At 34.7% G+C, this 12,459-nt stretch overlaps 2 protein-coding genes across 2 annotated transcripts; one reads left to right on the forward strand and one right to left on the reverse strand.

The window, feature by feature from the left end:
- Positions 1 to 2,035: 2,035 nt before the first annotated feature.
- Positions 2,036 to 2,383, reverse strand: LOC104825422. Its single transcript, XM_010557750.1, has one exon. It carries the CDS (start codon positions 2,381 to 2,383, stop codon positions 2,036 to 2,038), a length of 348 nt encoding a protein of 115 aa, XP_010556052.1.
- Positions 2,384 to 3,432: 1,049 nt separating this feature from the next.
- On the forward strand, positions 3,433 to 6,907 carry LOC104821468 (binding partner of ACD11 1). The gene is made up of 8 exons (XM_010552372.1): positions 3,433 to 3,545; positions 3,683 to 3,786; positions 3,957 to 4,032; positions 4,889 to 4,960; positions 5,042 to 5,107; positions 5,464 to 5,804; positions 5,904 to 6,027; positions 6,580 to 6,907. The coding sequence occupies exons 1-8, from the start codon at positions 3,540 to 3,542 to the stop codon at positions 6,598 to 6,600; spliced, it is 810 nt and encodes a 269-aa protein (XP_010550674.1). The 5' UTR covers positions 3,433 to 3,539; the 3' UTR covers positions 6,601 to 6,907.
- The last annotated feature ends 5,552 nt before the right edge of the window (positions 6,908 to 12,459 follow it).

The following is a 12,459-nucleotide window of genomic DNA, read 5'->3' on the forward strand; positions in this document are numbered from 1 at the left end:
GATCTCATCATCATCCATAAGTAAACGATGTTTTCATATTATTAAAAAATAAAAACAACAATTAAGTAGATGGTTATAGAGTTTGATATGTTGTGCAACTTGAAGAAGAAAAAAACTCAATTTGTTCAGTCGAAATTACATTTTTATTTTCGAAATATATTTCTATCAAACGGTTGTTTTGACCGACACACAACGAGCCCATAGAACATCTTTCTTTGCCAAATATTCGGGTTCACGGGCGATGAAATTTGGTCTGTCTGCCATGTATTTGATAAGAGTATCATGGCAGACCTTCCCCTCTAGGACAAGTTCGCGGCAACAAGCATCGGAGACGGCTCCGTTCCAGAAAATCTCTTCGACTATATCCAACGTACACTTTGGAGACATTTTGGTGAGACATTCGTCCCATAACTGCTTCGGTTCCCCTTCCTCAATAGCAAATACAGGTAGAGATGCATATACCATAGCTACAACGGCTAAGGCGACAACGATCTTGATATTGAGTTTTGTCATCTTCTCCGAATGTGTTTGGATTTGATTAGTTTTCTAATATGCTATGCTTTTGTTTTTCTTGATATGAGAATTGAAGTAGGAGTGGTATTTATATACAAGCAATTATAAAGCGTTAGTAAACTGAATTAAATGATAAGGTACTCTTAACTCTTATAGCATTTATTATTGGGGAGTTTCTTTTATTTTTTGTTCGCATGGATTGAATCTGTAAAACGTTGGTAATTATCATGCCTAACCGGGTAGATTAATTGATCATAAACCGGTTTGATGGCGCCATGTGTTTAGCTAATCATAAATGTATGGAAAATGACTTATTAATGCTCACAATTTTGAACAAGTTTGATGCGTATTCTCAAATAAATGGGACAACCATCTATAAGAAAATTTGATTTCTTGATAGATAAGTACGTTATTAAAAAAAAATTAAGGTCAATGGATAGTTTTCTACGCCCTATTTATCTCATAGAAAAAATCGTTAGGTTTCATTATTTTTTTCAATCTTATAACAAATATTAAATAAAAAATGAGAGAAACAAAGATCATATCTATTTTGTTCTTGAAAGATATTCCACATATACGTCAACTATATCTTATATGAATAATGTGTCCAACGTCCCCCGTCTTGGTCCATAGCTCGAGTTTCGTCCGTGTCCTTCCATGAGTTCCTATCGCATGCCCCGTCCGTGCCGGCATCTTCTCTGTCCCAATGAACGATGGTAAGTCCGATGTCCTCTTCACGAAATCTTATTGAAATATGTATAATTAGTTTCCTATCTAAAGTAATAATTAGTTATAAGTTTATTTTTTTTAAACCCTTTCTGAAAATTGTATTGATCAAAGAACATTTTTGTGTCATTTTTTTTTTCTCAACAATAATGTTATATGTATCCGAACTGTCGGATTTGAACTAGCGAGATAATAATTGATCTCCAATTCGACTACCATCATCCGTTCTACCAACTGATCTAAGGTCGGTTTATTTAAGGTGCTTAACTGATACTATGATCCTTGAACTGGGGGAGCAAGAGCAAGAAGAGGAGTTGCTAACTATTTCAATAGCTTTTTGTGCTAACGCAAATATTTAAGGATAATCTATCACTCAATGTAAATCCGATTATGCTTTATACCTTTCGTATTCTTGTAGAAATAAAGTATGTAATTCCTATCAAGTTTGTGTCGGACAACATAAGAGTTAGTATGGGGTCGACTTTAAGAGTTGAATTAAGTTGGTCGGATTTGTTTTTGTTGGATCCCGTTGTCAACTTTACCTTCAAACAAGTGATCGCTTCATTTGTACAATCTAAAAGACGTTATCTTGATCTAGATTATGTGGACAAAAGTTAAAACTACGGTTTCGGACAATATATATGAGATTTAGGAAGTTTGATTTCAAACGATGAGTTCATTTTATAAAACAATAATCAGAGAATTATATAGATAGATGTGTTGAGAAACTTGAAGAGGAAAAAAAACACAATTTGTTTAGTCGAAATCACATTTTTATTTTTGAAATAGATTTCTATCAAACGGTTGTTTTGATCGACACACAACGAGTCCATAGCGCATCCTTCTTTGCCAAATACTCGGGTTCACGGGCGATGAAACTTGGTCTATCTGCCATGTATTTGATTAGAGTGTCATGGCAAACCTTTCCCTCTAGGACAAGCTCGCGACAACAAACATCGGAAACAGTTCCATTCCAGAAAATCTCTTCGACTATATCCAACGTACACTTTGGAGACATTTTGGTGAGACATTCATCCCACAGTTGTTTCGGTTCTCCTTCTTCAATAGCAAAGATGGGTAGAGATGCATATACCACAGATACAACGGCTAAGGCGACAACGATCTTGATGTTGAGTTTTGTCATCTTCTCCAAATGTGTTTGGATTCGATCAATTTTCTATAATATGATATGCTTTTGTCTTTCTTGATATGAAAATTGAAATAGGAGTGGTATTTATATATGCAATCAATCATAAAAGGGTTAGTAAACTGAATTAATGATCCTTTTAAGGTATTGTTAACTCTTACATCATTTTATTATTGGGGAGTTTCTTTTATTTTTTTCCAATGAATTGAATGTTGTAAACGTTGCTAACAATTACAATGCCTTGTGATAGAAGATATTCTTAATCATTCAACTTCCCCGTACAAGAAATATCGGTCAACCACAATTCCTATGCATAACTTCTTCTGTCATAATGTTAATAACTTACATTGTTGCAATGATACAAGAAATTTTAATTTTATGTAATAGCTTATATATATATATATATATATATATATCACGAATAGGACACGCGTGTATCAACAAAATCACAATTCTTTTATTGCGATGAAAAGAGAGAGAAAAAAAATAAACAATAGTTTGACTGGGCATGTTCCGCGAGACAAAAAAAAAAGATAAAATAAAATAAATCACCGTACAGGTCCACGTCAGCATATAGCCGACTCGCCGTTGGTCAACGACTATGGACGATTAACCGACGCAAAAGAATCACCAGTGACCGAGGAGCTCTTTAAAACTACTATTTTACCCTTTCTCTGGTTCTGTTTCACATCTTTGCCCTCCATATATGGATTCCACAAAATATTTATCTTATCCTTAGAATAAATCATGTAAACGCAATAAACGTATGCGCTACATAATAAAGATTGAAATAATGATTTAATAACGTGTTTTTTTATATTAAAAATGAATGATTAGAGCTATATTATAACTTGAGCCACTCAAAAAGTGTATACTATTTGTTGACTAGAATATATATAAAAAAAAAGGCCATTTAACATTAATTTAAAGGAAGGTTAGTATCGGGAAAGTGAAATAAAATCCAGGGGTAAAATAGGTAATATAGTATAAATAAAGAAAAGAAAAATATAAAATCCCAGGGATAATCATGTAAAGCTGGACGGAGAGAGACATTGCCTGTTCAAATCAAAATCCTTTTCTTCTTTTGGTCTCCTCTTCTCTCTCTCTCGCTGGCTCTCGCTTGCTCTGCATTTGAGCATAAGCTTCTTCTACAATGCAGGTGAGCTTCACTATGCTTCATACCCAAGTAAAAAAGACAACGAATTTCATGTCTGCAATTCAATTTTTTGTTGAGCTAAGAGATTTTGGTAACCGAAACCTCTTCTTCTTCTTTTTTTTTGTTGTAATTATTGGCAGACGAGAACTGTTCAAGTAAAGAGCATTTCAGATCTAGCAACCGAGAGAGAGATTCACGAGTTTTTCTCCTTTTCGGGAGACATCGAGCACATTGAGATCCACGGGTACGTGTTTCTTCCCTTTGTTTCGTTGTAATTTTCACGGCTTTGATGTGTTGTTGGAGTTCTCGCTATTTCGATGAGCTGAATTGTTGTGGGTATTCGCTGAAACGATCAGATGTGGTCGAGATTTTAGCATAATCCAAGTGTTTATGATGTTGGGATTCTGGTTGCAGAGAAGCTGGGGGGTCCAGAATCGCCTATGTTACGTTTAGAGATCCTAAAGCACTTGAAATCGCGTTATTATTATCGGTATGTGATTGTTACTTCATTGCCTTCTTTTGTTCAATATCCTTAATTCAAGCATTCTTTTCTTCTTTCAACCTGGTTATAGTTGATCATAGACTCAGGACTTGTAATGTTCCTGGAGGCAACTTGGTTCAGGGGATTGGCTACATTGAACTGGAGTAGACATTGAAACTGAGATATTGATTTCCCAGATTTCGGTTCAGTAGATTGGGACATGGGAGAACAAGAAGATTATGGTTGCTTTTTGTGAATTGGGTGAAGCTGGTTTTGGTTAAGTTTGAGTGATTGATGAAGAGATCGACACTGGAAATGTATCTTACTTAAATTCTGTGATACATAAGAGGTTGTGTAAGATTTTAATCTCCTGGATACATGACCTAATGAATAGTTGTTTTTGAATTCTTGAACAAGTATTAACTTGTTTGTGAGTTCTTGAGAAGTAAATACATACATACATACATACATACATCCATACATACATACATGCATACATACATACATACATACATACATGCATACATGCATACATACATGCATACATGCATACATACATACATACATACATACATACATACTTACATACATACATACATACATACATACATACATACATACATACATACATACATACTTACATACATACATACATACATACATACATACATACATACATACATACTTACATACATACATATATGTCTGGCTATGGCTTAAAATATTGTGCTACAGAAGTTAAATTCCAGCAAGTTTAATGGCATGGGTATTTTCCTCTTGTGAAGTTATCATTTACTGGAATGATCTATGCTGTAATATTTCGCAGCGCTCTGAATGCTTACAGAAGTTTAACTTGTTTACGCAGGGAGCGACGATAGTAGACCGTATAGTTACAATAACTCCAGCTGAAAACTATACCCCGAATCGGGAAATGCAGGTTGGTGGTAGACCAAATCAAAATCCTTTGCGTGTGCTTTAGGAATCTACTTATATATTTTTTTAAATTTTGTCCATGAAGGAGGTAAGAATGGTGGAGAATGCAGTTTCCATGGCTCCTCCAGAGAGTAGCACAGAGACAAGCGAGGTAACGAATAACATTCCAGTTCTCTTTCATTCATCAATGGCTTGATGAAATAAAGGGATCCGTACCATCCAAATTTATTTATTTCTTATTGCATGGCAAGCGACGTTCATTGCCTCATTGCTTGGATTCAATATGTACAACCGATTGCTTGGGTTTCCATTTCCTACGAAATTTAAATTAGAGTTTTAAAAGCCTCGAGTTAACTGACTGCGATCGTCGAAAAGTAAAACCGATTGATCATTTTATAAATTGTTTCTTTTACGGTAATGTCCACCAGAAGAAAAAAAAAAGTGGCAGCTCTTATGTGGGACGACTTCCAAAGCACCTTCGTTTTACTGAATAAGCACTCTTGACAGGCGAAGACTTCCGTTGACGGCAACGGCAGAGCATATGTCAGCAAAGCACAAGATGTGGTTGCAACTGTTTTGGCCAAAGGTTCGGCACTCGGGCAAGATGCAATGAATAAAGCAAAGGCTTTCGATGAAAAACACAGATTAACAGCCAGTGCTTCGGCTAAAGTCATGTCCTTTGACAAGAGAGTTCGACTTACAGAGAAATTGACGGTCGGGATTTCAGCTGTTAATGAGAAAGTAAAATCTGTTGATCAAAGGCTTCACGTCTCCGATAAAACCATGGCTGCGATATTTGCAGCAGAGAAGAAATTAAATGACACCGGTTCTGCAGTCAAATCAAGCAGGCATGAAATTATTACCTCTGAAATATATATATATATATACACTATATATGCGCTTGATGAATTCTGATTTTTTTGGCATCTTCACCTGCACCTGCACAGGTACGTGACTGCAGGAGCTGCCTGGTTCAGCGGTGCTTTCAGCAAAGTAGCGAGAGTAGGTCAGGTCGCCGGATCAAAAACCAGAGAGAAGTTCAATATGGCCATCTCAAACTTGACCTCCAAGGTGAGCCACCGCTTCCAATTTTATCGTTGCCTGGTCCATCATATTATTCAGTCTAATAATCGAATCCAATCACAGTGTAGAAAACACCGATGTTTACCTCATAATTGTGTTGATCATATATATGAAAAAATCAGAAATACCGAGCCGTGTTTTAACATTAGTCGTAATGTGAGGGAACACATGGACAAGAATTTGTAGTAGTTTGGTCCTTTGATAGTGAACAAGAATAAGGGTTATGTTGTGTCTGTATAAGAACATGACCCTTCATGTAGGAAGTTAATTTAGGGACTAGAGGGATGAATTAATGAATTCGGTACACACAGAGAGAGTGATGCATGAATCAATTTATTTCTGCAGTTTCTTGTTGTAAGGCTCTGTAAGATCTGTTCATACACAATTTTCAGTGGCATGACGCAAGATGTTTTTACCCAAATGTGTATTGCTCTTGATTTCAAATGCCTGCTCTTGTAATCTTCAAGAAAATTCAATGGAACGACTTTCCATAGATGCTTGGAAAAACACATAACACTCTCACTGTGGGGTTGAGTGCAGGATCCTCCTATTGCTGTGTAGCGAAAAGCTCGGGATTTCTCTCGATTCAATCGGGTAACCCTTTCTCTCGATCCCGGGCATCTGTGCATTACATTTTTTGGGAACAAATTTTGTGTGAAATCGCATCTCCCTTCTCTAATGGTTTACAATCATAATCTTGTGGTCTGATGTCTTGTCCTCCCATTACATTGATTGCATTGTGGAGAAAGAAACTGTCTCACTTTCCTCCTTCCATGTGTGGGTTTGTATGTAAGCTTAGTTCTGTCTGATCCTCGTATGTTTAAAGACATTGAAAAATTCAGTGACATACATTTTTTTCCCCCTACAATTGTTCAAGTTTTAGTTTTCTTAAGTGATTAATCATTAATTTTAATTGTTAAAATATTGTTAAAATATTACAATCAGTTTTATTATAATTATATATTGATGCAAAAAAAAAAATTGTTCAACCCAGATTCGTTAGAATTAAATTTATTCAAAGTCCCCAAGACGTTGAAGGGATATATTATAAATAGATGTGGCAATATCATACAAATGCACCGTCACAAGAAGATGATAATGCAAATAAAACGACTTCGATATCTACAAATATGATTAAAGATGAAAATTCATTTGTATATTTAGTGTAAGTTCAATTAATTAATAAAATTAAAGGCTTATTATCTTTTCCTTTGAAATCCACTATAGTATAGCCAAAAAAATGATTTAAAAAAATAAAGTTTTTTAATGCAAGTAACAACGACTGATTGAATCAAACAAAATTCAGCATGGGAGACAGAGACATAGTTAGGTATCAATCAAATTTCTACAGAAAAAAAAACATTGATAGAATTTCTTAGCAAATACATACAAATTTAAGATTTTTAATTTTTCGTACCTTTTTTTTACAAAAAAAAAATACTAAATAAATAAAGATAACAGAACTTTAGAAACTATACATATGTTCATAAATTTGTATGTATATAATAATTTGCTTATTAGATACAAAAACATTTACCCAAATCCTCGTCAAGAACAACAGTTTAACATAGTTCTTCAACAATACAGCTTTGTTCTAAGGGAGATTTTCATTTGTCAACTTCATGATCGTCTGAATCGGGCAAGCACTTGTACGAATCCTCGGCACGGTCTTGGGTTCACCGATTTCTTTCACAATAATGGTTGTTTCCGATTTCGGTTCGGTATTTGTCAATTTTGTTTTGGTTCGATAAATTGTATCAAACTAGGGTCGAATGTTAATCGACTTGATTTGGTTTAGTATCAGTCCGGCGAAAAGAATTTAAACTTGATATTCACATATAGATTCGTGAATAAGATCGGATAATTCAACTTTTGGTTCGGTTCTTATCGAATTTGGTATCTATCGAGTTTAGTTTGAAAACGATTTACTCGATTATACAAAAAATTATACCAATTTAGTGCCGAATGTTATTAGGTCCGGTCCGGTACCATCAACAAGAACAGAAACTGCGAGCCTGCCTTGAAGTTCTTTCATCCCCTTAGTTTACTTCGCCACCGGGAAAAGCTGTTAGAAAATCTGGGATATAAAAAGATGAACAAGAAAAGTAAATCGGGAACCGGATAACTTTTCAAGGCGTGATACACTTTCCTAAAAATGTTATTCCGTCCTATACGAGCAAAGGACTTCCCGGAATACGTTTTTGAGATACAATGAAGAGAGAAATGATCTTAGTTTGCTCTACTAAGAACACAAACACAAGAAATCGGAAGAAGAAGATGAACAAAAGGCTTTTGTGAGTGTCTTGCAAGAACAATCACAAAAGTGCTCTCAAATCTCTCAAAAAACGAATTAGATCTGTTCTCTCTCGTGTTAGAATGTCTAAGGGTGTTTATAAACACTCCAAATGTCGAAAGGTGTGAAGAAATCGGAAGTTTTCCCGAACGGTCGCGATTTTTCGTTATTTCCGAACTGCTCAGAAAAAACGGGTTGTCCGCCTGTTTTTCCGAACTACCCGCCCGTTTGTTCCCGAACTGTTCAGAAAAAAACGGGCTGTCCTCCCGTTTTTTCGAGCTACCGCCCATTTATTTATGAGCTTTATTCCTCAGAAAAAACATGCTGCCAGCTCATATTTCCGAGCTGCCCTCCCATTTTTTCTGAGATCACTCAAAACGTTCAAAACCGAACGTAAACTCTTCCGACGAATCCTTAACATAAAACCAATTCATGGCACGTCTTTTACAAGCATTTAACTCCTCCACCATACTTGTAATACACGTGAAGTATGAATCCTTTTGAGAGATTCTAAATTCCCATTCATTTGCTCTAAAAATCCCAACAAAAGCCACGTGGCACATGACGAGAAGCTCCAGGAACTCCTCGTCCACGCGCCACTGCCGTCCGTCCACGTGTCACTGACGTTGACGTGGACCACTCCAAAGCCGCACATGTGGACCACTCCAAGGCCGCACATGTGGACGTACATGCGCTTCTGTTCGTCGGATTATTTCGATCCTATATAGTACCTCTAATACGTACATAGGCATCGTCGTTGTCTTATCCGTGTATCGTATTTTCATAGGATTTTACGATATTTAATTCCTCTACAATACCCATAATAATACGTATTACACAAATCTCATGAACCAACATTTTTACCTTTTTAACACCGTTTCCATAAATCATTAAACAGATGAAAAAGTACAAATTTGGAGGAAGTCTCCCATCCCAGTTAGAAAATGACAAGTCGGGCCTATACGAGATTGTGCCTTTAATTCTTTTTGAGGTCTGAACTTCTCTTTGAACCGATTAATTTCGGTTGTTTTACATGTTCTATCTGGTTTACCGACAACTGTATAGAGATCGGGAGATTTACTGTCCGAGACGTTATCCATTCCGCGGGGTCGAACGGGTGTCCGACGCGAAAGACTGTGAGATGGGTTCCACCTTTGAACAAAAAAATCAAATTTGCGTCCAATGATAACAATTTATTCTTCCGGAGAAATCGGGCTTCATATCAACCGTTCACTTATTTTTGGATTTGGTTATTTCGCATTTATAAAAATCACATCAAATTTTATCAGAATGTCCACTTTTAATTATCAGAATTAAAGAGAGGAAATAATTCTGGCCAAAAAGGAAAAGGACGTGAACACGACGACGAGTCAACAAATTCATGTGAACGCAGAGACCATCTCCCTTTTCTTTTCACCTTCTTGACAACGAAAGCTTAACTATCAGATTGGCTGTTTGGAAGAAGAGAATACAGCGAATAGAAAACGACCCACGTCTCATAATTGGCAGGTTGCATCAATTTCAAAAAATAATCTTTTAACATATTTTTGTAATTCCGTAATCCGAAAGGGGGGAAAAAGATCGTTTAGTCCAGCACCAAAGGAACTAAAACGAATCTACAACTCTCGAAACGCACCGTTTCAGCCGTGTGGAGCCATGCATGGATATTTCATTTCATGTGATAAGTAACCCTAGTGGGGGGAGACTAGGGTTTCTTTTCTTTTCTTTTTTTTTTTTAATATACACCACTTTTCAATTATTACGAAATTGATGCAATAATCTTACGTGGCCTTGTGTCACGCTCATGTATGTATCTTGTAATAATATTCTTGGACAGCTTCTCTCTCTAGAATTTGTATTTATAAATGAAATATTTCTATGCAGGCGTAATGTTAAAATTAATTAATTATATAAATCAGTATGTACCAATTGCATGCTAGCTTCTCTACTAATTGCGAGCTATGCGCATCAAAGGATTCAATTTTGAGTCGGTGCACTTAAGATTAGGACTAAAATATTCTAACAATCAATTATTAGATTATAGATATGATACCTCTCTATGATTTTGGGACGTAAACAACGAAAACCCTATATATATATATAGGCCAGTGATCACTCAATAGTCTCAATCAAAAGTATCAAAAATCCTTTCTTCTCAAAAACATTATATTAATTTAATTAATTGATTTTATATGATATGATATGATATGATATGATATAAGAAAAATCCGGACGCATGTTTCGGTGTATAGCATGAGAAATCATGAACAAAAAACATGCTCAAACAATTAATTGAAGATTGGCCCTTCGCTTAGTGTAAAGAGTTATTCATGCTTGTTTCTTGCGTTGTGTTTTCCGTAAATTTGATGCTTGATTCAATCAAATATACATACATACATACATACATATGTGTGTATATATATATATATATAGAAACACAAGTAGAAAGTCTCTTCTTCATTTCCAAGGGTCAAGTAGGATTGGCCTCTTGGTCGTACACGTTCCACGCTTCTTTGTCCCTTTTTTTTCCCCAAGAGATAAAGATTAAACCCCTAATCACCAAGCAATTTCCAAACTGTACATATCCTTGTAATTTACTTATCATCGTTTTATTTTTGTTCCAACATTTTTCTCAACACTGATAACCCCATTGAAAACGATACATGCAATAATTTGGACCGACACTTCCAAGTGCAAATATCACATGATTTGAGTTTCGGGATAGATGATTTAGCTTCAATAACTATTAGATTTGATTCAAATGCAATATTCATTTTCTTATTCTTTCGATATGCATCTTCCTAATTTAGGGTTCACCAGCAAATTTGGATAAGAATTTAAATATGAAAACTAAATAAAGCTTCTTTTGGGTTGAAAATACGAATCAGACAAAAGTAGTTTAGGACAAAAATGAAGATAGGGGGGATATTTTGGAACTTCATTCTAACATGACCAAAAAACGAATCGATTATAAAACCGAACGACCAAACAAAAATCGTTTAAAAATTAAATCTTTTTAATGAAATCAAATTTTAATATCAAAATTCCATATAAAATTGATTATAATAATTTCCAAAAACTAAAAAAATAATAAAATCAAAATCTCAAACATTCATCCGGAGGTTTGTATGGATTCAACTTCAGAACTAGATCTGTATAATGTATATGGACAAAAAAGTAAAATAATGAAATTTGTTTGACAGCTCATTGGAGGAGAATTGCTCAGGCAATATAGCCTCGGAATTCTCATAAGCACATAGTTTTCATAACCCTATTTACCTTTTCCAATGCACCTTTTTTGGATAATAGTTTATTTAGTTATTAAATGTAATTCAATAATCAAATCTTCCGATATATATACACACATACACACACACACACACGAAATACGAGTATATTGTCTTATACAATAATAAGATAAGTTGTTTACAAACTATACGGTTTGTTAGCTGTCTCAAAACAGATATTGAAACATAAATTTTAAAATTAGGTTTGGTGTTTTGAAATTGTTTTTGTTAATCCTTTACAACAACAAAAATCTATTGAACTTTGGTTATCAAAAAAAAAAAAAATCTATTGAGCTTTATATAATAATCCGTGACAAATATTAAATATACAGGTTTTCCAGTTTAGTACAAGACTTTAAAAGAGTTTTTAGCATTATCCTATATCCGTCTGAACTCTAAGTATTACAGGTGGTTCTATATCAATTTTAATAAATACAGAAGCAATAATTTCTGTTATAATCAATTTTTTTTCAATAATCTCTATAAATAAACTCAAGTTATAATAACGAATTTAATTGTAATACTTAATCGGTCCAAATTGAAAAAAAAAAGATTAATCAGTTGATTAGTACAGTACAAGCCGGCTAGTCTCGCAAGCCCTAGGATATAATTGTGTTGGGTTCAAATAGGTTAAATATTATGCAAATACTTTATATATATATATATATATATATAATCATATCTAACATGTAATCAGATTTTGAAAAAATTTCGTGAAAAAAATTAATAAATTATATATTTAAGTTGGAGGAGGTGAGTGCGTATTTATTAGTAGTGGTTTTGATCAGGGCGGTGATGCACTTTTCCCCAATGATGGAGAGATATCTCCATTGTTCTTTC

Source organism: Tarenaya hassleriana, unplaced genomic scaffold, assembly GCF_000463585.1.
Source record: "Tarenaya hassleriana unplaced genomic scaffold, ASM46358v1 Cleome1, whole genome shotgun sequence".
NCBI classification, from domain to species: Eukaryota; Viridiplantae; Streptophyta; class Magnoliopsida; order Brassicales; family Cleomaceae; genus Tarenaya; species Tarenaya hassleriana.

What these genes read in the sequence shown, in the direction of transcription:
- LOC104825422 (XM_010557750.1), bottom strand. Translation starts at nt 2,383, where the DNA reads ATGACAAAACTCAACATCAAGATCGTTGTCGCCTTAGCCGTTGTATCT.
- LOC104821468 (XM_010552372.1), top strand. An exon ending in GAGCACATTGAGATCCACGG is followed by an intron (nt 3,787 to 3,956) that starts GTACGTGTTTCT and finishes TTCTGGTTGCAG; the next exon opens with AGAAGCTGGGGGGTCCAGAA. An exon ending in AAATCGCGTTATTATTATCG is followed by an intron (nt 4,033 to 4,888) that starts GTATGTGATTGT and finishes TTGTTTACGCAG; the next exon opens with GGAGCGACGATAGTAGACCG.